Here is a 26,074-nt window from a genome sequence, read left to right as displayed (position 1 = left end):
CAGCCTGCACAGCTGAAAACATCGTCTTCTTGTTGGGGAAATAGGGTGAATTTTTTGCAATATGGTGCAACTCTCATATGCCATACTGCATCTCTAGAACATGCAAGTTTTAAATTATGTCTCCTCTCTATTTCACATTTAATTTGTGTCGTTTTCCTATGGCCTGCAGGCATGATACAAGTCACAGCACACAATATACCAAACACGGTGCCAAAATGTGAAACCGCGCACATGTATATATATCCACTTTCTGGATTAAACATAGATGAGGACATAAATAGAATTAAAACAAGCACAGCAGACAGGTTTGTGCAGAGTAAGACTGGAACTTATCTATCTAGTTTCTTTACTAATATATTGCTAGGTCTATCAATTAAGCATGCCATTTAGACTTGCCAGTACTGCTATAAAAATGACCAAGCACGGCTAAATCAAATCTTTCAGACACAACAGGTTATATACACTGTGTTCTCTTGCACGAATTAAATTCAGTAACAAAATTTTACACTCATTGCAGCTGATAGTAAGAATGATGAATGCTTTATTAAGCACATAAGTTTCTAATAGTAACCGAGAAGTAATTCCCTAAATTTAAAAACGGGGAAAACCACTGGAATCAATGCCATTTTTCAATATTGACAGAATCCTCTCAAAATAACCTTTTAAAGGCCTGTTGGATTGCTTCTGTTCTCCAATTCATGTTGCTAACCAACACATTTCAAACCGTACATGTAAATGTAAAAATTATTATTTGAACGTTGCTGGCTGGTTATACAACAAAAGGTTTGCTTTTAGGGAATACCCAATTCTCCAAAACCCACTAAATACCACCACTGCGAGTTAAAAAAGAAGTCTGCTAGAATTTTCACACACACTCTCAAAAAAAGATGAGCTTGAACATGGTTACTTCTAAAAAAATATGAGAGATTATTTATACAGGAATGTGTGTTACTTCTTTAATTCCACCGTGTACTGTGAATGGGATTACTCTCACCTAATTTTAGCCCAAAATTAGACATCTAGTCTAAACTAGTCATCAAGGCTCCCTCTATAGTCAATAGACAAGCACTTTCAGAGGGTAATTCATCTTTCTTGTCTTAGATGCTTATTTTAAGATTGGAAAGATTGTTCTAGGAGGGTGGTTATCTTTTTCCATAAACTGTGAGGAGAGCCTGGACACCTAAGTTTTATGTGCCTAAACTTTGGTGAACTGAACCCCAATCTCACTGTACGGCATTCAAGAATCTCCACGAGTCTGGGAAACACTAATAGGCCATAAACCATCATGGATGAAGGACAAGTATAATTTCCATTGTACTAGCGTATAAATTGAGGCACAGACAAGAGAATTGAATTGCCAATGATAAATCGACAACTGGGAAGCTGGGAATACAGTCTAATTTCATCCAGTAGACTGAAAACTTGCCATTTTTGTTAATTTTTATGAAATTACAAGTATGGAGTCCAACAGCTGTTTGTGGTGTTTCACAGAGCAAAATAAAGATATAGGCCGTAAATATAAAAGTAAGATTTCGGTCAAATTAATTTATCCACATGGAAAACTAGGGAATTCACTGTGGCCCTATGTCAATATATTACCCAATAGTCATGTTGACAGCTTCAAAACTGAAGCTATGGTCTCTGCCCAAAAGCTAAGTTTACACTGGCCACAAGCACACAGGAAAAGTACATCATCTACCACAAGATGTATTCTTTGCAGAACTGAATCACACTAACATAAAATTCTGAAAACTGTTTTCCAATAGAATTTATCAACTTAGTTTAAAAAGAATTTAAACAAATCCTATACATGTAACTATCATGAATGATCAATCTGCTCTCCCTCACGCTCTATGTGCTTTACGGTCTGTGTCAAGGCAATATAAATTTAAGAAAAAAAAAAAAAAGAGTATTTGCAGATTTTATATTTATAAAAGTAAAGAATATACCATGGATTCACACTCTAACATCAGCCAGACACAGGACACAAACTCAAGTGAGTTGAGTGTTCTGAGCTCCGAAATGCAGAATGCTTTATCTTCCCAGTAGAGCTACGCACTATATAGCAAATACTTATTTATAAAAAAAAGCAAATTCTCTGGCCAGGCAATTACCCCTCACTCCAGGCTTTTTCGGTTGAAGTTATCTAACTACAGATTTCTAAACTGTAGGGATCAACAGCTGAACTTATCACCCTAAACTCCAGTTGTAACCTATGAAGAAAAACAGGCACTTCCAGAGTGTGATTTCTCTGACCTACTTAGAAGCTATGTTAGGACGAAATGAATCACGCTCTGCTACTCCCTATTTACTTCCGTTAACCATAAAGTTAAACCTGAAGTTACGAGCTTACCTCTGGACATCCCCTTTGTAAACATTTAGTCTGACCAGTCCTCACCCTTGAATCCTCACCCCAAAAGTGGCACTGTGACTGACATGATGTTGCATTAGGTGTTAGTGACCATGTTTATGCTCACTTCCTTCCTATATGAGAGAAAGCCAAAATGTTCTCTGTGTCAAGATTCCCATGATCAACGGAAATTTACTATTGAGACTGCTGTCATATACCATAAAAACCCCCATAGATTTAACTGAAAATTATACAAGAAACTAACTCTCTCCTGCAGAATCCTAAATCCACTCAGCTCTGCGTTTCAATGTGGTTGTTTTCTGGAGACCCATGGATGCTAGGCAGCTAGATGCTAACCTCAGCGAATGCTACTGCCCGTGAACACAGATGGATCCAAACCCCAGCAACTCTCCTGACTGCAACTGCAGCAGTTTAAAAAGAAAACAATGAGAAAGAGGGGAGCTTCACTTACAGTTTCAGAGATGAAACACACGCTCTGAATTCAATCTGAAAATCAACACAGAGGAGGGTCCAAAGCACAGATATTTTGTATTATTTCTGGCTAGCAATATTAATAAGCAATGCAAGCTTCCATTTCTGACATGACTTAGTGTAGGGATGCACATACAATCTACGACAGTAATTCAGATTTGAGATATCAGAATAATTTTACCTTTTGCTATAATATTCCTTATTTTGTGTCATCAAACTCCAAACCTACAAAAAGCTATGTGCAGAAGGAGTTATAGTCAGTGACCTCTCCTTCCTTTCCTCCCTCTTGCTACCATCAGCATTAGGTTCTAATCAACCAGATTATTTTGCAGGAACAGGGTCATAAGCTAAGCATTCTGGGGCAGGAATGTTTCTTTATTCTGTCTCTATAAAAATAAATCATGCTCTGGGTACAATATAAATAAAGATAGTAATAGTCTGATGTTAAGATTTTATTGGTCTATGTTTTGGACAATCTATATAATTCGCCTGTTGCCGGTACAAACTACAAAAAGTTAATCTTTATAGCCCTTTTTTTCTTTGGGGTGGATTCAGTTTTAAAAGCGTAAAAAAAAAGGACGCTGAAGCACACTATTTCCATGCATAATGACAGCCTTGTTTACAATGCTCTGGCAAAAATTATCCTTAGTTAAAGTGGGCACAAACTCCACTCAGTTACATCCAACGGTTCATCCAGTGATGCTAAATTCATAGGATTCATTGAGTTTACTTCTCTTCTGCAAAGAGCAAAAATGCCTTATCTGGTCACACAACCATACCTAAACCGGAAAAAGAAACAAAGAACTTAACAGCATTAAAGAGACTTTGGCAATAAGGCTGGCCAAACTATTCCGACAATCTTGCTACCCCAGACATAATGGACTCTTTTTACTTAAGAAAGTTTGTTTCCTCCGTTTAATTGTCTTGAAAAACTTTGGAACATTGCTTGGTTCAGAAACATTGCAGAATGTCAGTCTTCCCCCGTAGGGAGGTTTCTGCACATGCCTTAGGAGTTAACCCACCTGTGTTAGATGCCCATACATAAGCAAACACATGCTGAAATCTGTAGTCTGTTTTACCACAGGTCCTTCTCCAGCCATGAATCTCTAGAGAAAATTAGTAAACCCCTTCATCACAGTGGAGAAGGCGGTGATATTTCAGTGATACACTCAAGACAAGAGGAAGTGGTTAGCTCCACGAAAGAAAAAAAAGAAAAGATGGCATGACATGACATTTTCAATGCTAGCAACTGCCTGAAGCCACATTTTCATTACCCCTCCAAACATCATTACTTTTGGTGAATCTGCAAAAGCACTGGCAGTGGCAAGAAAAATTAGAGAAAGAAATCTGGCCTCGGGACACCCTAATCCAACTTCAAATTTGTACAACCTGAGAAAATGTACTTAAAAGAGACAAGGCAAAAAACACGGCAGAGCATTTTGCTTGGCCATTAAAAGGACAGAAGAGAAAGAAACGCTTCAAATTGTCACTGCAATGGTGACTGTCATCCTAACTACAGACACAAACATTTGATAGCGAGAGAAAAGACTCTGAAACATGACTGTGAATACGGAATGTAGCAGAAGGTTCTGGCACTTCCAGGAGCCAGAGCTGATAATCACAGATTCCTTGCAACCCTGAAATTCAAGAAACCATGACCAATACTTCACAATGCATTTCAGTTTTGGTATATCCCTACTGAAAGTAAAGCTGCGTATCAAAAACCAACCGTCCTCTCATTTATCGACATTCTGTCCAAGCAAATAGCACAATACTTTCTTTTACTGTGCAGTGTCTTCATATGAGCTATTTACTAAAAGGCTTTAGAATGGATTAAATAATAAAAATGACTAAGTTAAATATGACTACAAGGAGAGGAAGAAAATCGGCAAGGCAGGAAAAGGTTTTCAGAGGACAACTGCAAGCAGACAGAAAGTGATAGAGTAATACTGATCTTATAAAGCTGAAAATAGAGAAAAAGGCTTTCTCACCTGCAGTAAAAAAGGGAGAAAGCCACACCAGCTGCTCAGAGGAAGCAAGGTGGATATGAGAAGCGTATGGAGCAGACAGAGAGCACACAGGGAAAAGACTGTGGAAGTTCTAAAATGAATGGGCACCTACTGAAGCAAAAATGAGTCAAAGTGGTGTGCAAAAGTAGAATTTTGCACTACGTAAGGCGCAAAATATAATCAACTCAGATTCCCACATGCCTTGCCTTGAGGCATGTGTCAGATAAGAGTATGAAAGGCTGGTATGCTGCTCTCTATCCTGATAGTAGTTACACTGCCAGCCCAAGGCCACAAACTTCTGAACAGTGCAGAAGCTTGGCCAAAAGAGGTAATCTCATCGTTTGAAAGGAAACGCATGAAAACTTAACTACATTTCTGTTGCCTTCCTTTTCTAGACCCATGGAGAACTGGGTGTTTAATCGGCAGCAGAGTTTCTGCCTCACTACAATACCATAAATATTCGCTATCACCAAAGAAAAGGCAGTATTTCAGAATAAATTTGGGCAGAGTGCCACAGGTGATGGACCTGGACCTCAGTCCACAGCAACTGTTTGAGTTCCAGTAGGATGGAGATACCATAGATCCTACCTAGGTTACGTCACAGATAGGGATTGACTGCTGAAAGGAAACGCTGTAACAAGTAGTACGAAAACTTCCATTTAGTCTCTTTACGTTGTTGCTACAAACTAATCTTGAAGTCTTGCTGGGGCTTTCTCCATACCCTTGTCTTCATCTTCATCAGCGCTCCTCAAACTGGTAGCTTCAAAATTTTGTTCCAATTCTGTGGTATCGCCTATCTCTCTCTGGAAGACATCATCGTCCCAGTCTTCTGGGCACTGGCTGCGATGTACTACTGCGGGCATACTGCTGCACATCCAAGCCATCAAAGCTGCATACACCACTAGGCTGACCTAGCACAGCTGATGCTGCACTATTTCCAGTAAAAATGTCCAATCCTCAGTGAAATTACCTAGCGGATCTAAGTGTGTGTAATCCCAAACTGAGCTACTTACAGAAGGCAGGCTGGATCGAGATACTAATTTGGAAAGAAACCACTGTGTCCACTGTGGAAGTCCTAGGGCAGATTACTTCACTTAGAAAGATGACCAAGTTTTTTTCTTTTAAGGCTTACGTATTTTTTTGATAGTACACTTAACAGTCCTTTTCTCTTCATCGTAAGAGAGACCATCTGGTTCAAATATTCCTACTAACTATGGGCTTTATGGGTTTACCTATCTTTTTTCCTGTGGAATTTTTCAGCTTTTCTCTTGAATTAGATTTTACTGGTATTTATGCAAGAAGCTTAAATGAAGATATTTTCCAGTACAAAGTCAACGAATTGATTCCTAGGCGTACAATCACTTGCAAACAACGGATACATACAGTTCCCAGCACTTCTATAAAACAAAGGTGTTTACTTTTCTGTTGATTATTTTCTGCTTAACTGCATTCAAATGAATCCATTAAAAACGTGACTGCTTCACAGTAAGATGATCTTCAGCAAAAACAAACAACTGCTGTTTCCACTTCTCTTCATGGCCTTTAGAAACTACAGTCATCTGCACCCTGTATTTCAGGCAATTTATAGATTATAAGTCTGCTCTTGATTTGTTAATTTATTGTTTTAAATGTAGTTCTAAGCCTCCTGCTTGGGAAAAAGAAATAATGTTTTCCTACTTCATTACTTACTTATTGTCCCCTAACCAACCTTTGGACCTTTCAGAGACTGATCAAAACACCAACGGGTCATCTCAAACTTCAGCCAGTCCTTCTGCCCGTTGACTTCAGCGCGAACGATATATCCACTCTGGTTCTCCGTGGCCACAAGTAAGCAAAACTCACTGTATTAAAAGAGTGGGAGAACAAACCCAAGGGAACTTCCATAAACTAGTGTACTGCTCCTGAATTGCACTATGGCTTTGATCCCTGCCTCACCTGAAGAGTGAAAACAGTTTGGGTTTTTTTTGTTTACCTGCACAACAAATAGTTTGCAAGTAATTGCTAAATACTGTAAGCATTACTTGCATACATAGATGGGATAGGATTAGAGACCCAGGAAAATACACATCATGACAAGGAGAACAGGCAGGTTATAACAGCTTCAGTGGAAGCTATTTTGTCATGCAGATACCAGAGGCATCAAAGCTTTTTCTGGCTCCATCACAACTGGTCCTCAATAACTGCGTAGAGTTTTCTAGGGTCTGGACTAAATGATGCAGTAGGCAACTTGTACCGCTTTTGACGGGTCCTGGCTGACGCTTCTTTATTTGTTCCCTTTCCTAATAGAGCAGGGAGTCATTCTCTAAAATGGTGCAAGTGTAAAGATTGAAAAGATCAAACTCTGATACAAGCCTGAAATTATAGTGGAAACGGCTTTCATGTGCTACTTTTGTGATGACATTTATAATGCAATGTTTGTAACGATGCAATTTCATCATCTTATAAATATCAATTTACCATTAAGAGAGGAAGGAAAGAACATCAAAAAAAGACAAATGCAAACTTACCACCGTTTCTGCTTTGTTTTAATTGAACTAGTCTTGTTCAGATAAGCCTGTCTATCTCTTACAAAAACAACAGTTTATAGTTTAAACTGTGAAACTCTGTGTGTGTGTGTGTGTTGTAATTATGGTGCCTGCTAACAATTTCATACTGCCACATTGCACATATGGCTTCCAAGCTAGCTTTATCTGAATCTTTGTGAATCTATTCTCCGTGCTATTAAACTGAGCACATTCCACATCGTTCAAAAGTAATTACACTTTTGTCTAGAGTGTAGGAGACTGCTCTCCCCAAACAATGAAATTCTCATTATTAGAGCTGGCACAATAACAGCTCTGGTGTTCACAACACTGTGCATTGTACCATCACAATAACTTATCCTAAGCTTGATGCACAAAGGTACACTGGAAATCAAAATTTCTCTAAAACCACCGTGGTTTTTTTTTTTTTTTCCTAATAGGCATTCTTTAGCTCAGTATAATTAGAGTCCTATTTGACTTTTTAAAAAGCTATATGCATTCAGATTTCCATTCTCTTCGCAACTTCTGAATAGTAGCTAAGCACTCTAGCCACATGTTGTTCTGATCCAGTACTATTCACATGCTGACAACCTCAGACCAACAGGTGAAATGCAGGCCAGCATGTACGTGGTAAGAGAATTCAAATGCAGCATTAAACAACCTTTTATTTTGGATAAGTGGAGCAAAAGAATGAAGAAATGCGTCGGTAAGCTCTTTGACCAGTAGTACCGTTACTCTTAATATGACCAAAACTTCTTAATACTATTCCCACGTTACAGGGGAATTACTTCTTTCACCACAGAAATGCAACGATTTTTAGTGTGAAGCAATAAAGCTATTTAATAGTGGACTGTCATATCTCCTATCAATTTAAAGTACAGCTGAAAATGAATTCTAAATCCCACTGAAAGTGCAGGACAAACGTGGGTTAGCAGTGCAGTCACGCTGTTTGGAACAACTGGACAGCGGCAAAATTACACCTTATCGGTTTGACCTTTTGGTCAGAACTTTTTTTTTTTTAAATCTCAGCCAGAATTTGATCGATATTCTACAATTAAGAAGAATGGTCAAATTTGACCACAGTATACAATGCCCGTGGTATACTTTAATAGGTGCTTTTAGCTTTGACATCTCTTATTTTCAGAAATTAGCACACAAACACCGTTGGTAAGATCAGTAGTCTTGAGAGGTAGCAAAAGCAACATGGTAAGGCAGACAAATAGAAATAAATAAAATAAACCTTCTTAACTTACATAAGCTAACAACAATCTCTGCTATCCAAATACTGTAGCGTTAATAGGTTTCTTCAAAAGGCATAATGACTGATAGTGTAATCCTCAAGTGTTTCCCTGCTAAGCTTATGGCCTGCTATGAACGTCCTAAGGGGACTCTTGGATATATTCTAAGTCAAATGATTTGCCTTGTATTTTCTACTGAGCCTTTGGTTTAAGTCTGATAAATTATTGTTTCTTTTCTTGCCAGTGGAACAGCTTTCCTGCTTACAGTAAGTATCTGGTTTCTTCTATCAAGAGGAAGAGAGTTTGGGCTAGAGTTGCCCCTGCCTTTCAGAGAGCCACAAAATGGTTGAGGTTGGAAGGAACCTTTGGAGGTCATCTGGTCCAACCCCCCTGCTCAAGCAGGGCCACCTAGAGTCAGTTGCCCAGGACTGTGTCCAGATGGCTTCTGAGTATCTCCAAGGAAGGAGACTCCACAACCTCCCTAGGCAACCTGTTCCTATGCTCAGTCACCCTCACAGTAAAAAGTGTTTCCTGATGTTCAGATGGAGCCTCCTGCGTTTCAGTTTGTGCCCACTGCACTAACCTTTCTCTGGCTGCAGTTCCAGCATCTTCAGAAATACCCTGTTTATTTTGATAGGAAAATGGGTTTTGCAGCTTTTTGCCAATTTTGGTTAGGCTTGAAGATTTCTTTCTAGGGTTTTTGCCCTCCTTTTATAAAAAGTTACCCAAATTTAGAGCTGTGTCTCTTAAGTTGGCAGTTTGTTACAACTTGGTAAAATGCACCAGGGTAAATTTTCAAAAGTCTAAGTTGGGTAAACTGTTGAGTTATCATTCTGGTGCAAACAGCCCTTTACCTTAAGGATCCTAGGATGTCCCAGCTGGCAGGACTTGTAAAAGTCAGCACAGCTGGAAGTAACCTATGAAACAGCGGGTCAATTAGCAGCTAGAAAAGTGAGGCCAAGAAATTGATTCTCAAGGTTGAAATTGTTTTCCTAACTGTCCCTTCATGACCCAGTGCTGAGAGGCAGAATATGAGGAGGCAGGGACGGCTGTGGTCACAAGAGGAATGCAGCTACGTAGCCTACTGATGAGACAAAGCTGTGTAATTTCATACCTTTTCCAGTTCCCTTAGCTGTGGCTTGCTTCTGCTGGGATCGTTCCTAAGCCAAATGGGTGCTGTACATGTAGCTAACAGAGAAAGATCCCTGTGGATCTATACCATGCCTAAGAACCCCTTCAGAGAAGAGTCTTAACCAACAGTCACACACAAAGCAGTATGGCTTAGAGGGCTGCAGCAGAGCGATGCACTACATGACTTCAGACTGGCTGTGTGTCTGATCCTGTCTCACTGGATGTGGGAGAGATCTGTAAAGGTGTACCCTGCGAAGGACACTATGTGGCTGCAAAATGAGAACTCCATAGTCACTTGCAGACTCAGTCAGTAGGTGTAGTAGTTCAGCTGACAAGCTATTAAGAAGTGTGAAGCACACTGCTGGAGCTTTATCAATAAAACTGTATTGGGCCGCGCTCTGCGGTAGCGTGCGCACACATGCACGCACCTGGGTTTGCTTCCCAGAGACAACAAAATAGCACAGAATGTCAATTCAAAGAGTGTAAAAATGACCTCTGTAATGCTACCGAAGTGAATACCCTTTGGGAATGACTTTCGTAACTGCTAATCACCCAAATTGAAGTCATCTAAAAGTTATCCAAGCGCGAGGTTCAGTTACTTCCTTCTTGTAACTACATACCACAAAGGCAGAGGGAGTGATTATGCCTATTTTACTCATTTACACTGATCACTTCCTTCTTTCTGGAGATACATAGGCTACATCCTTTCTGACTTACCTGGATGATGATTTTTACGGGACACTCCTAACTTAAAGAGAGATATTACCAAAACGTCACTTTCATACAAACTGTCAATTTTCTTAAATATATATGAAGACAAACCCAATCCCCGTAACCCCCCTAAACACGTTTCAGATAAGCCTACAGCATCTCACTACTGCAGCAAAACTTTCTATAACATGCAATAATTCAGTATCTTGTCTTATAAAGAGACAGAACACACTGTTTTGACATCACATTAAATATAGCCTTCACAGCAGGAAGTCATACTAGATGATCAGGTAAACTTCTTGGTCTTAGAAACTATAAATGAGTAAAGAAGTTAGTTAAAATCAGTTAAGAGCAGTTAAGTGTTCCAGTGAGGTGTAGTTAAAATACTCCTGCTTGGCTCCTCAAGAGACAATTGAGTTTTCATTTCTTTAGGGTCTGATTCTACACTACTGGTTTCACCACAAGTTTATCTGTTGACTTAAATGTTGTCAGGAACATTAAAATAGGCTAAAATACAGCAAAGCTCATACACCAGTTATATATCCTAACATCCCACTGGCTGGAACTGTACATTAATGAATTACATCTCCATAAAACATATGATAAAGGGTAAGAAGTAAACAAACTAGAAAAAGATAACGACATGTCTGCCCATGAGTAATTTTTCCAATGACATTTTTTCTTCATTTAAAGTTGCAGTAACACAAAATAAAATTAAATATTCCAAACCACTGTTTGAACTTAAGCATTAGACCAAAAAGGAAGAAAAATGAATTGGGATCAGTGAGTTATTTTGTCTAGGAGAGAAGCTTCAGTGAATATCCAGTGACTTGGTCCTAGGAGAAATAATAATCCCTAAGGCTTTTTACTTAGGGCTTGTTAACTTATGCATAATGAGCTGTAAGGCTTTAAATACCACTATGGAGCTGTTGCAGGCTTTTATGAGAATACACTATCACCTATTTTGCGATGCCTTTTTAAAAGCCTTCAAATACGCAGGCCCATTCATTATCTTCACTTAAAGTGAAACTGTCAGTGCCCTTGTCAAAGTGGGGGACTAACAGAAAAGTTACAGTCAATTTGTAAACAGGCAAGAGCTGCGTAACTGTGTTCACAATAGACGGCTTTGCCGAGATGCCCAAGTCCTGGGCTTTCAATGCCTTTCCCTGCACCCTTCAACCTTTATAAAAATGTATCACAGTACTCTGCACGAAGCGCCCAAAACACGTCACGTTACAACAGTGACGCTACGATACTACCGAGGAACATGGCATTGCTTTTTGTTCTTTTTGTTTGTCTGCTTTTAGATAAAGCCAGTTCTGGACTTCCAGTGGGATGCCAAATGTAATAAATTAAGTGCACGGTGTCATTTGTAAAGTGCACAAAAAGGTGGGAATTCACGAGTGAAGAAGCGGTAGGCTAATTTAATTCCGTAAGCACAGCAAGTTTTCTTCTAGGTATCTGTGGCGTGTGAAATACACATCAGACATGAATTTTTAAAACCAGCAAAATCCAAAGTTGCCTTTTTTACCCTTTATACAGACTTTCATGCCTTACTATTGCATAAACTTGGCATTGGGGCGATATTTCAGACACCATGCCAAACGTGACTCTCACTTACAGTGTTCCAAACCCATTTACTGTTTGCTGAACACATACACTTCAAATCCACATCACTGTAGCTAAAAAATTTTAGCACCCTAAATGCCAGCAGGCAAAGGTGAGGAAAAGCGGAGTCTGCACTGCAAGCGATTTCGCATTTGTAGCGGAGGGTAAAGGCAGTCCAGCTAGGTCAAAGCTTTCACATTATTGTAGCATGTTCTGTACGTGTAACTGTGCATTGTCTACTCCATAAAGTACAGATCTGGATGCCAAACTACTGTAGAGGCAGAATTCAAAGAATGGATGTAAGCACAATAGACCATTAGCAAACCTACCATTGTGTTGTGCTGAGAAGTGGGAGTCCTATGGCCACAGTTCTCTTGCGTCAGCAGAGAAACTGGCTGAAATTCCTCAGAGTGAGGCTTGTTGGGAAAACTCACATGCAAGGGAAGGTGAAAGGCTGGGAGCCCGTCACTCTCCTCTTCTCCCACTTTCTGTCTGCTTGTCACCATGGCTACCTCTCCATCTGCTTCCCCATACGGAGAGGCTGGTCGCTTGGAAGACATCCTGGAAGGAACAAAAGAGGAGAAAATAATGAAACCTCCAAATAAATCCTTAATGCCGTCATTGTGTGGTTAGGGGCCATTGTAACAGAAATGCCTTTTTTGTGCTGGCAGAGAGCAGGAAACCATCCAAATACCACCGCAAAGCATACACAATTGGGAACAATGGCCAAGCAGGTAGCAACAGAACAGTGGCTTGTTTGTTGTGAGAATAATACACTAATATAGCACTCTCTTGCATTCTGGCTTCTTAAACATGAAAATTCACCTAAGAAGACTGCATAATGAAATGCAATTCCTTTAAAAGAACACCCATCTGGTTTTGCATTTGCAAGAGACCGTAAGAAGACAGAATGTCTCCCGACGCAAGCTATTGTCAACTTTGCTTTTAAGGAACAATCATCCGCATGTATTTAACCAAAACTGATAGAAAAATAAAGTAAAATAAAATAAAGTAACTTGCTAGCAAGCCAAAAGGTCTGTGTTTATAAAACTTCACACATGTGCACAACAGAGTGTTACTGTCATGTCGTGAGGATCTTTTCAGGTTCGCAGATCTGGGGTGGTTAAGCAATTAAACGTTTGGACATTGATAATCTAAGCTTTTTGACAACACAAATTCCGGGTTGTACTAAGTGAATGAAGATTTGCTGTTAAGGTACGCTACCTATACTTCCTACCTATAGCCAGATCAAGGTAAGACACATGAAAATGTAAGTTCAAACTCTAGCTACATAAAAAAGCATACACGAGGAAGGACACACATTGTAAAAATCACAGACAAATCCTGACTTAAAATTCAGGCCCACATTCCAAATTTTTGGAGACTCTCTGATAATGTTGTGTGTATCTTCAACTTTTAGAAAGACTGAAAGAATCTTTATCTCATTGGAAAACCCAGTTTTCATCCAAGCCAGGCACTACTGAAAATCTTACAGGATAATCTGAACCCAAAACGCTTCTGGCTTGGTCTTCAAAATAGAGGGGTCCAGTGAGGTATTAAAATGCAGACGACTTCTGGGATTAATTAAAGCAACATTGTTCATGAAAATCAGGGTATGTGCATGGGTGGCATAATGGGTCACTGTGCTAAGCAGGGGCATCTGTAATAAGGAGTGGAATGAGAAGTCAGAAATCCTGTAGACATAGTCAAAAGAAGAAAAGAAAGAAAAAAAAATAAAGAAATATTTCATGGAAAACAGGAAGTTATGAACAAGGAAACTGAAGACTATTGTATGTAAAAGTTGAAAAGACAGGCTAAAGTAATACTGCTCCCCCCTCAAAAATCTAGTATTTATGATTCTAATTACCACATTTTGATTTTCCACTTCACAGTTAAAGGACTGCATTTCAAAAGCCCAGCAGCCTCTTGAACCATGTGTGGGGCTGCTGTGAGGTGGAGCATGTCCATACGATTTGGCATATTGAGCACGAAATGGTTCTTAGCAGCAGTCAACTGGGTCTGAAAACAAACAGTGACTTTAAACAGCCCTTTGTTAGAACTTACTTTGTTTCTAATGATCTCATTTTGAGCTTTGCCTCCTGAGCCAAGTTAGATTATATTAAAAAAAAAAAAAAAAATCAACAAAAAACCCTCAGACAAAAACATCCCTACCAGAACCTATACTCAGCTGCACATCGCCTGTTCTGATCACCACCTATTGCTTGTACATAGAGAAGCAATCTGTATTTTCTATTAATGTTTGACTTAGTTAGTCCAACAGACTAACACTTCGTACATCCTACCTGAATTCTGTCTTCTAGGCTTTCCCACCTACGTGTCTGCAGCGAAGCATATGTATAAAGACAGAGATCACCAGATAGACTCTTACTGGCAGTTTTCTACTAGCCCACTGAATTCAGCATTTTACAGCTATGTTTGACGCGACAGATCTCAAGCTTCTGCAGAAACCATGCAACTCCCTCCTGAAATTAATGTGAATTATTCATACTCTGCATTGCACCGCACCAAGATACACATTTGCTATTGATTCCAAGTGTAATATTTTGGTTACTCATTTCAATATTGCCTTAATAGGAGCTTGGGTTTTACAAAATTTCTCTTTCTGAAAATCAGCACTAAGCAGTTGTCTCAGTTTTTGCATACAAAAGGGAGGGACACAAAATCATTAGTCAATTATTTCATAGTAATGTGCTACACTTGAGGACATTTATATTCAATAAGATGACTGAAAATGTTGTAAACCATCTACAAAACTCTCCACAACAATTCACTTTGACAATACAATAGAGAGAGAGGATGCCTTCCTTTGTATCGATGACTTGTGTTACATACAATATACGCAAATTGTGTTAAAAACTCCTACTGCTGTTAACCCAGAATAACCCAGATTCTGTCACATTGCTTCACAAGGAGAGTTTGACTATCATGTTGAAGTAAAGCTCTTCTGCTGACTTTATCAGTGAATATACGGTTTCCTCTACTGCGTTCAGCTGGCATGCTGCAGATCATCATCGCCTTCTGCTTGTCACTGTTCCCAACAGGGATGATATTTTCTGAGAGGAATTTATAAAAACACGCACAGGGAGGCAATAGAGGTGACCACCTCCATGCACTAGCAATAACAGAGATGATTATGTTTTTGATCTAAAACAAAAACCTATGGGTTGGACTGCAGGCTAACCCTACAGTGACGCTAGAGAAGGAAGAAGAAACTTTTTTCTTCGTCATGCAGCTCTTATCCAGTTTAAATTACAAGCCACGTGCTCATCAGAAATTGCTAAAATAGCTAAGGTGGCGAAGTTACAGATCTAGTCTGCACTGGCCTTCCAAGTTACTAGGACACTCAAAGAAACAGTTGCACAACCCTAGGTAAGGGTCACGCACCTCAGACAACGACTGCGATTTGTTTTCAGGTAGGTCTCTCCATAGCCAACCTATGCCTAACTCATGAGTTAGGCATGATCTGGCCTCTCAGAAATCTCATCCCTTTAACATCAAACACCAACATGACAGTTTCACAGAAATTACTTACTCCTTATGAGCTTCTGGGAAATTTCCACAAAGATTTAAAAAAAAAAAAAACCCAAACAAAAAAAACCTTGTGGAAATGACTTCCAAAAGGACAGTGTCCATCAAAGCCTGTAGCAGCAAAGGATCAATCACCAATAGGCTCACAAGCAGAAAACAACATGATAGAAGGTAAAACCATTCACAGATGGTCTTTCATTATTTCTACAGCTTTATCGGTCCCTTTTCTGGATTTGAAATGCTCCCACACCCCTTATCCTTGAAGTCTCTTCTTTTCATACATCTTCATTTTCCTACTGAGCTCGTACTAGGTCGTAACAGATTCCATATAAGAGATGCAAGTAGAGTTCCCATTATGAACAATAACCAAAGGGAAACAGCTAAATTCTGAGTAACAACATTACCTGAAACTGAGCTCTTTTAAACAGACCTAGGTCTCATGACAGACTGGAATTATCCCGTCTTAACAAAGGACTTGCAAACATCCTGGATCTACCCTCAGTGATAGCATGACAGTCTACAACTTACCTGACTTGAAGATCTTTTTCTCAAACTAGTTTAAACTCAGAAGGGTTTTCAATTACACCCCTCTGGAAGACGGTTTACAGTGAGAGGAAAGATCAGTTTCCTCAAACATCGACTTATGGATAGGATTAAAAAAACCCCAACAAATCCCCAAGATATAACTCTCAGAAAAGTAGCAATAGAGTGGACCAGAATCTGAATCTGAAGGGGCGTCTCTGCCGATGAAATCTATTGCAACTTAAGACTTGCAAGAGGAGTTGCATTTTGAACTGTCATTAATCATTTCTGTGGAATTATAAATAGCTAAAGAGTAGTTTTTTAGACAACCTAAATACGCAAAGTTCAAACACAGTGGGACACAGGCAGTACTTCCACTGCAGAGACACATTGAAATGTATCCCCATACTTGATTTTTTATCAGTGGTTAGGATGGAACTGAAGATTTAGTTCTGGTGATGGATTCAGATAAGACTCTATTTCTTGTAAAGGGACTCTCTTTTCCGGTTTTGGAAAGGCTTCTTAATATGCAGAAATTGCAGTAAAAAAAACATGCCTTTTGTTAAATTTCCATTAAATAAATGCTTTTTTCTGGTAGCAAGAATGTTTTTTTTTTCAGGGAAGTAAAATTTCACTTTTCTAACTCGCTCTTATCCCACAAATATTTGATGCAATTCATCTTACAATAGCTTCTCCACATATTTCTTTACTCCCCTTCAATTTACAACAGACTCTTTGTAGGCTTAAACTGATACCCTGTGTCTATTGATCTCAGTGTTTTTGGACTGACTTCAGCATGGCTGCATTTTCCCACTGGAGAGAGCAAGAGCCACACTGCATCCACATGAATTGTTTCCTCATGCCATCTACGAGTATTGTTTCCAACCAAATAATTTCAGGCTACCAAATAACGTTCTGTTTGTTTGTTGTGTTTTTTTTTTTTTTTTTTTTTTTATTTGAGCTTAGTGCATCACAAAAGTGATCTTTCCACAGCTGTATTTTTTAAATTATCTTTATTTTTAACAGAACCTCGTTTCAGTGTCCCCACTACACTTCCATTTGTTCATTGGTTTTGGTTCATTTCATACATGATTGTATACCCCAAATAAATCTAAAATAGTATCTAGTATTCAAAGAGATAGAGCCCTCTAGCACACAACCAACATCCACCCCCATTCCATTGCTCATGCCATAAAATTTCATAAATTTTATATCATAAAACTCTAATCTTGCTACACTAAGCAAAATACCTCAGAAACATTTCAGATACCCACAAAAGCTTTTGGAGAAATGGCTTATCCATGTCTTCAAAAGTGACAAACACAGATGCGTCAGGAGAAATAGATATGAGGCCATAAATCTTAACTTGTTGGGAGTTAATTAAGGGATTCATCAATCATTACGCAGCTCACCCCATACATATACAGGCAAAATCCCATCAGCTGCCACAACCCACAGCAATCTACAGGTTAAAAACTCCCCAAGTCCCTCTGTTCTGACTATTTATAAATGACTTTGTATAATCTAGCATTAAGACCTGTAATTATAAAACAGCATTAAAACAGGCCTGCGTAGTTATGGATAATTATAGTTGGTACACTTTTTAAAGAAATAAAAAGCTTTTCCATTCAAACACAGGCTTTGCCTTTTTGACGGCTCCAAGTCCACAGGATGCAGAGAGATGATTTAAATTGTATGTCAAAATTTGGACCGTGCAAGACTTTCTTTTTTTTCCCCTTTATCAAGAGAGGCAGCGTTGTTTTCTCACCATAACTCGGCGCGACAGCGCCTGACTGCAGTCGCATAGCCGGTTTCTGAATCGGCACGACAATGTTCACCTCCTGAGTTTCTCTGGCAGCTACAGACCAAGTCCTTCTCACGGGCAGAGTTTAAATCACCCGCCCCGTGCGCCGGAGACAGGCACGGAGCCGCGTTCCGAAGAGACGCACCAGGAGAAGAGGAGCAGGTCTGGCCTCCAGCAGCAGTGCGGGGGGACATTCCAGCTCCCAGCGGCATCAGGCATTTACCCCCCAACCCAGCCCCATTCCAAACCAGGTGCTATACGCTAAACCGGTCCCAGCAGCTTCCATGGGATCCCGTCTGACCCCCCTCCTGATCTGCAGGGGTACTTCCCGCTAATTAAAGTACGTGCTGCAAATCTGCAGACTCTGCTTTTCCACAGGAAATACTGGCGACCACAGACAGCAGCAGCATTACGTATACGTACAGCTGATGCGGAAGCATACGCGCAGACACGCGCACGAAGGTACAGGCGCACGAAGGTACAGGCGCACGAAGGTACAGGCGCACGAAGGTACAGGCGCACGAAGGCACGCTTATCCAAAACATCAGCAATACACCTGCCTCACCCCTTATCGTGTGTAGTGCTAATAACGGGGTTCGTGTTCCCAGCTTTACCGAAGCGGCGATCGCTCTACAGACAGTCCCAAGCAAAAAGGGCTCGTTAATGCTAACGACTGCCTCCATTTCATGTCGGCCCTAAGTTCATCTCTTATTTCCATGCAGTGAATGCCTAGTACCTTCAAATACAAAACTCTTCATTTTGACAGGATTACTTGTGCAATAATGTAACTTGTGTAATGTGTAACTCAACATGAGTAAGGGTGGCAGACTCCCACACTCTGTCCCACTGGGAACTGCAAGCCCGACTTGTTTCTACACATACCACTAAAAACAGACTTCACTTGGCAATATCTTTGAGTCATTTACAGCCTGGTTTGGAATGACTTACTGAAAGTAATTTTACAATTAAAAAAAAAGAAGCAACCATCTCTCGTCTGCTAATCAATAAAAACCGTGCATGAAACGTGCTCTCATCTGTCACTCACACTGAGATGGAATAATCTGTTAATTATTACTTTCTAAGATCATATCAACCAGGCAACTTTTAAAAGGCACACATGCTACAAAAAAGTTGCGTTGTTCAAAAAGGGTTTTGGTGAACAAGTCGCTTTTTTTAATACAAACCGAGATCACCATGGCATAACCTGTGTAACATTTCTGTGCAGTTGTCTGTTATTATAGCTGCCAGGAGTAATCCTATGGTTAAGGCCAGCCAAGAACCTCCATTTCACCCAACTGACTTTCTGCCTTTTGCTTTCCAGATTTCCTCCCTCTATGGGGTAATTTTAACAATTTTTTTTAGTCCACCAGTTTAGAAGATTCTGAATATCAAATGGGCAGGGAATATGCTATTCCCTACCTATTTTAAAGGTCGCAGTTTGAAGTGTAGTACAGTAAAGTATCAGCAGCTTGGCTGATAAAGCTCATATTCCACATGTTGTGAAAACTTTTTTGAGAAAAGGTACTGCTCACATTTCCAGTGGTAAATCGTTTCATTTTGACAAGTTTTGAAACTCTCAAATAAGAAAGTTGTTACAAGTGTCTTTCATTGAAAGGTTAACAAAAATCTTGTAATTTTTTTTTTTTTAATCAGAAAAATAAAATAAAAACCAACAACTTTCTATAAAATCTGTGCTCTCAACTAAAAATATATCATCTCCATTTTCTTGCATTTGCAAGGAATTTAGGCATCATGAAAACACACTGCAAAATCAAGTTTAGGAAAAAATACATTGTGAAAAAATGTTCATGTTGAGTGTTGCCAACACACGTTACGCAGAGATTTCATTGACCTTTTGAAGCAGGTAACTGGGAAAGATTCTTTGTGCATGACTAAGTCGTTTAGTGAAATACTCTAGCCTGAAACAAACCAACCTTCAACCAAAACAGAATTTGTAAGGTGATGAAGGAAATCCTACCAAGATACTATATTCTACTATTGCAAAGCATATTACCCAATTCTTTTGTAGATCTTATACAGGACTTGGCACTATTGTCCCCATTTTGTACAGGAATTAGTAGGCGGCAAGCAGGAACGTTCAGTGATTTACCCAGAGACACACATTCAGAATCAGCTCTAGCATGAGAAACTGCATCCTATTTTTTTTAGTACCTGTCAACTTCATAAGCCTTTTGTTTTTCACTAGCCTGTATGTCAACTAAAAGAGCCAAAAATCTAATAGTATGTTTAAAAACCAGGAACTACAGGATCAGATTTTACTTCTGCTGCAAAGTATGTTTCTAAAAGATCAAACTTCAAAACCTGGATTTTCTGCGAACTTCTCAAAACCAGAAGAGACACGTAGTGAAAATGCAGTTATGGTACAGGCAACATACAACCCCAACGTGCAGTGCCAAAGCCGATGAGCATCTATCAGCACAAACTCTGAAACAGCAGGATGCAGTCATTGTTGATGTTTCAAGTAAACTGAGCCTGATCACTGGCTTCTTTCATGCAAAAGACTCTGCTTGGATGATTTTGAATTAAATCCACAAGCTCATTTATTTTCCAGTGCATCCTCAAATTAACTCTGGCTTCCTTTCCCCCCACCCCCAACCTTTCAGAAATGTACCTCCCCCCTCTCTTCAGCTTCTCATACATCTTGCTTTTTTACTTTTTATTATTATTCTGATTATTATTATCTTACATTTGTCCTCATGTCGCAGTAGAAATAGCAGGTTTGGTTTTATTTTCGTTGTAAAGTTTTAGGAACTGCTTACTGCTGAAAGTACTAGCGCAATCACTGTAACATTAGGTAATCACAGCTCTTCTGCCTGCTGAACTACAAAGAGGAATCTAGTCAAATAATTAGAGATTTCAGGCCTTGAAATTTCACTGTATAAACTAATACTTGAAAACGAGAGAAAAGAAGAAGTCAGTCTCCAGACGCTGAGTGGGAGAGCTGTGCTGCACGCTACAAGGGATCCATACATCACACACAGACGTGTGCATACCTAATTTCCATTGACATTGAGTGAAATGAAGGCAAGGAGTCGAAAAACCTTTAAAATTATGACAATTATGAATGACTGACTTATTACAAAGAAATCTGAGGAAGCATGGGCTCATTCTGAAAAGTTAGCTAATATTAAAACTTTCGGAATTTAGGAAGCGTATTCTTGGTCATTTGTAGTCTTTGTCTAATCAAGCTGACAGAAAATTTTCTTCAAGCATTATTAAATGATGAATGACTTTCAGTAGAATCAACATCAATAATAAGAATTGTCTCCCAAAAGACACCCAGATTTCGATACAAAAAGCCGTTCTTTTGATTGAGAACTCAGTAAATTATGACACAGCTTTTCCCACTCTTCCCATCAGGCCATTGCTCAGTAATGGGAGTGCCAAAGAAACAGCTATCCAGCTTCAGGCCTCCCTCTCCTTGCCCCTCTCTTTTCTTACTTACATTTCAAAGTCAACAAAAGGAATTTTAATATTATTTTTAAAACAACAACATTCCCTCACCAGAGTTTGAGTATAATCACAAACAAGAAACAAGGAAATAAAAATAAATTTAAAAAAAAAAAAAAAAGGTCTCTTTTTTGACCATTCACTCTCAATTTTCGTACTGGTAACCTCAGAATAAAAGTTTACATTGCATAGATATTTTCTTCTAATAAATGTATATCTAATTGCACTTACAATTTTCAATATACCCACTGACGTTTATGCACCTGAACTTACAGTATTATTCTACCTTTATTATATAAAATCTTGCTCCAACCATCACTCGCATACACATTCGCATCACGTCTACCACTTTGTAAAAAAATACAAACACAGGAGCACATGCATATGGATATATGTATACTGTATGTTTCCTGGTAAAACAACCATGCTAGTAAAGTATGTATGCATATACATTCATAGCTTGAACTTGCTCGCTGAAGTACTGGGCCTCTAAATAACTTTAGTGGGAGCAGAACTGGGGCCTCAGAGAACCCGTGTACCTTTAAGAACTACAGGCACAGTGACACGTTTTTTGTGACTCTGTGCGCGTGTGTATGAAAAAATACTTAGGCAAAGCAATGTCTCTAATGGATGCAAACATTTTCTTTCCAACGGGTTAATTCCAGCTGCCTAGGATTTTTATTATTTTTTTGTTCACATGCATGTGTGTGCTCCCCCCTTTTTGGAGGGTTTATACAGGACAGGTGCATTCCTGGCCCAGGAACAAATAATCCTGGAGAGCCCGAGAAAGAAAAATCAAACTGAACTTGAAGGTAAAATGACAGGGAATAAATACATTATTGCCTTTCTATTATGTTAAGAAAAACAAAAACACAAACATTTTGAACATCTATAATGCCTAAGCAATTTGAGGTAGAATTTTCAAAGCCGAAAAGAGATTGTTCCAAAGCCCAGATGTTGCCTTTCAGAAACTAGTGAAAATTGCTGCTTCTGAAAATTACCCTGAAACACAGAGTAAACCAAAAATTGTCTAAATAAAAATAATTTTACTCAAACATTCTGATATACCAAAAGAAGAGATGAACTTTTTTCCAAGTGTTCAGGTGGTTTTGCACTCGTATCTCCTACTTCAGGTTATCCACAGAGTCATGCCATCTCTGTTCTAACAGATGATAGCACGAGGGATAAACCAGAAAAAGTTTATGGTATGATGTGAGGGCTCCTGCCCCACTCACTGTGCATATTGTACTGCGAAGTCTTCCTCAGACGTCTTGTGAAAGGTTGGCAGTTGTTGTATTGTTTTTCCAGGTTTTATTCATACGCCAGTAAGAATTAAAAATCCAGGTTAACAAATGCGTGGTGTCATCACCCATCACGGTACGCGTCCGTTCACCTGCAGTTGTATCGTTCAAGCCACTTTCAGTTCGGTCATTTTCGGATTTCTGAGCGTCTGCCTTCACTTTACAGCGCTACTGAACACTTCTCGAAGGTGCTGCTTGCACATGCTAACATGCTTCCGCACCGCTGCAACGGCCCACGTAGGCACGTGGACTGACTTCAGCTCAGCTCGGTCTCAAAGCTGATTCTTTGCTATATCTGCTTCACGGAACGCCCGTCAAATTTCAACAGACAGAACAATTATAAACAGCTGATAATTGCGCATCTTAACAAAGGTTAACCCCAGGTACTGCTGGAGCTGTTAGTGGAGAACAAGATAGCTATTAGTCATACGACGGACGTCTACCCTTACACAAACAAATGCATACTGGTATGCAAAACAAAAACAAAACTGCAAATAGCAAAATGAGAGACCATTCTAAAGAGGGAACATACCTTTAGGACCATAAGGAGTCTCAAAGTTTACTTTAGAAAGGCTGCAGCGGCAGGCACCGAAACACCGTCGCAGAAAGACGTCCCCTTCAAAAATCTTTGGGAGTTGGGGGGTGGGGTGGAAAGGAGGAGAAAAGCCCTGAGACTAGTGTCTTTCCCTCCAGGGAAACCCGCGGGATGTCTGCCACTCACCCTTCCCTAGCTACTTTGCCTACCTTCTCCTCTGTTGAACAACAGCGATTCCCATCCAGCTCCACACAGACCCAGCTGTATAAACCAATGCTGTCAAAGAACGCGGTTAAGGGATGGATAAAACAGGGAGGGGTGTCTGACATGCTGACCACTGACTGAGCTTGCAAGGATAAAGAAGCCTTGATGGAGAGAAGTAATCATCCATTGCTGTTTGTTTATTTTACCTCCTCCACCACATACTGGAACCCTTTTTGTTTTTTCCATTACCAAAACCATCCCCCACTGAGAAGCCTTTGTGATCTAAAAGGGGCAGAGCCCCTCTTTCTTAACACTGGCAAGTTTATGTAGGCAGATTCATTCAAACACATCTTAAAATAAACATTTGGCTCTTCCCCTCCATCACACTGTCCACACACTGCCTTCAAACACGCTTAAAAAAAATCACCATTAAAACCCGCTTGCCTAGAAGTGCTCTTACTGAGATGTATTAAAACAATTCAGCAGTCTAAGGCACATATTGCCATGAAGGTCCAACTTCAGACGAGAGCTATATTGTCTCCTGAAAAAAATAAATATACATTACAGTAAAGTAAACCTGGCTGCTATTGCCATAACGAGTGGTATAATAGCTTTCTTGAAAAGACTTCTTCCATCAAAAACCTTCTCCCCGCTGGGGATACACCTAATTATATTATAAGTGAATCTGAATCCAGATGTTCAGATCTGAAACGTATGTCACGAGTATTATGAGGCAAATGACCACTGCATGGAGAACGAGGCATTCAAAGGGCACCACTGGTCTGAGCTCTGAAGGGAGTGAGGACCTTCGGATTGCTTCAGGCGTGGTGTGGTGAAGGTGTAGGTGCTGAGCATCTTAGAAAATTAACTTACCTGTTAAACAAAAATGAACCACCAAACTTCCTTACTTCCCACTTCTTCTTTTATTCTACGCTCCACACACATACACCGCTTTTTTGCTTTTCTAACTACATGGATTTGGCACTGAGAACAATTCAAGCACAAATCCCTATAAAAAGACAGTGCACGGGCAACAGAAAGTACATCTCCCAGAAAGCCTTTTGATGTATCTGAAGACGATACTAGAAAGAACACTTCTCAACTGGAACAGGATGCCAAATCACTCCATGAGCTACCTACTGCAACCAAGTAATCGAGTAGGAATAATTACAGTCACATTAAACTAGGATATTGAGAAAAATCATGGATTCATTTGTATCGGACATTAACAAACACCTCCATATCACAGGTTGATGATCAGCTATGTTTTCAAGGTTACCAGCCCGAAGTGGATAGAAAATGCAACGAGAAAGGTCCACTGTCCCATTTTTTATTTCAAAAAGGTAATAAATAGCTTTTTATTTGGGTAAGTGGTCATCTGGCAAGCTCTATGTGTTTGAATGACACCTAGGATAGAGGATTGGTTGACTGATTGAAATACATCACAGAAATTTAATTCTGCGGTACAGCGACATCATTTGGCATTGATCATTGCCGAAGAAGCACAACCATTGGAACTATGACCAGGTAGTTTACTGCTGAATACCCTCTCCACCTCAGTATGGGCTACAAAACCAGGACACAACATTAAGAATTCAGGAGGCTGTTATTCAGTGCCCAGTTGTCGGCAACTTCCCGTGTGACCCCACATAATTTATAGAATCTCTCTGGCTCCCACTTTTTCTATTTCTACATAAGAGATAAGAATGTTTAACTGCCTTTATAAAAAGGTTTGCAAGCTCCGATTTTCTTTTTTTAAAGAAAACATTTTATTGGTGATCACTGTTTGTATTACTTGCTTGTATCGTTAATTTACCTGATAGCTTTGTGCATACTGACACACAAGCAAGGGCAAAAATTAAGTGCTCTATTCAGCTACTGTATTTTGAAACCGCAAAACTAAGTTTCTTCACACGGTCATGCCAACAGAACCTAAGAAACATTTTTGTTTTACCTATTGACGATATTTACGTAAAAATCCATTAATTTTGCTTTCCTGGGCAGTGATAATGCAAAAAAATCCAAACAAACAAACCAACAAAACCCTACACAAAACAAAACAAAAACCCGAACCAAAACTGCAAGAAAAAAACCCTAAACCAAAAACCAGCATTTAGCAGGAGAATGTCACTGAATCCTTTTCACTACACCATAGAGTTTCACTGGATCCCCTTCTCTGTCCTTCACACAAGAAGAAAACTCACCCCTTGCCAGGTAATGCCATGGTAATTTACAATTACTCAAGGCTTTTTACTCAGGAAAACTATTTTAAAGGAACCTCACATACCTTCATCATGAAATACTAATGGCAACACCCGTTTCACCAATGAACCGTTACAGATGCCAGCTGGTTCTTGTTTACCCACAGAACTGCCCAGTACTGGCACCCAAGTGAAAGTCAGAGCTCAAACCCACCCTCTCACAGCAAATCAGGGACAAATTCGGGACAGCGAGCCGCAAGCTCCGATTTCCAGTTTCCTCTATTATTCAGTAGCTCTGATGGTGACTCCTCAGTACAATGAAAATGAGGCATACTGCATTCATCAAACGCATTATCAAGATAATGATGGAAAGCTAAAACCAGCCCCCTTTCCAACCTCTGCCCCGGATAACTAATTACAAAGGCA

At 39.6% G+C, this 26,074-nt stretch overlaps 1 protein-coding gene across 7 annotated transcripts in view; it reads right to left on the bottom strand.

Moving 5' to 3' along the window:
* Nucleotides 1-26,074, bottom strand: part of SOX5 (SRY-box transcription factor 5) — a gene marked incomplete at both ends in the record, with an annotated part of 298,722 nt that overhangs the window by 246,728 nt on the left and 25,920 nt on the right. For 3 of the 7 annotated variants that reach the window (XM_082010588.1, XM_082010587.1, XM_082010589.1), the window contains one exon: nt 12,391-12,622. In XM_082010588.1, coding sequence (XP_081866714.1) covers nt 12,391-12,622 — 232 coding nt within the window. Of the gene's footprint in view, nt 1-12,390; nt 12,623-26,074 lie in introns of those variants that run through there. The other 4 variants (XM_082010590.1, XM_082010592.1, XM_082010593.1 and 1 more) reach the window with 2 other exon arrangements.

This window comes from Phaethon aethereus (assembly GCF_964289735.1).
Source record: "Phaethon aethereus genome assembly, chromosome: 1".
Taxonomy (NCBI): Eukaryota; Metazoa; Chordata; class Aves; order Phaethontiformes; family Phaethontidae; genus Phaethon; species Phaethon aethereus.
The sequence above is the reverse complement of the archived record's forward strand: the minus strand, read 5'-3'. Positions and strand labels throughout refer to the sequence as shown.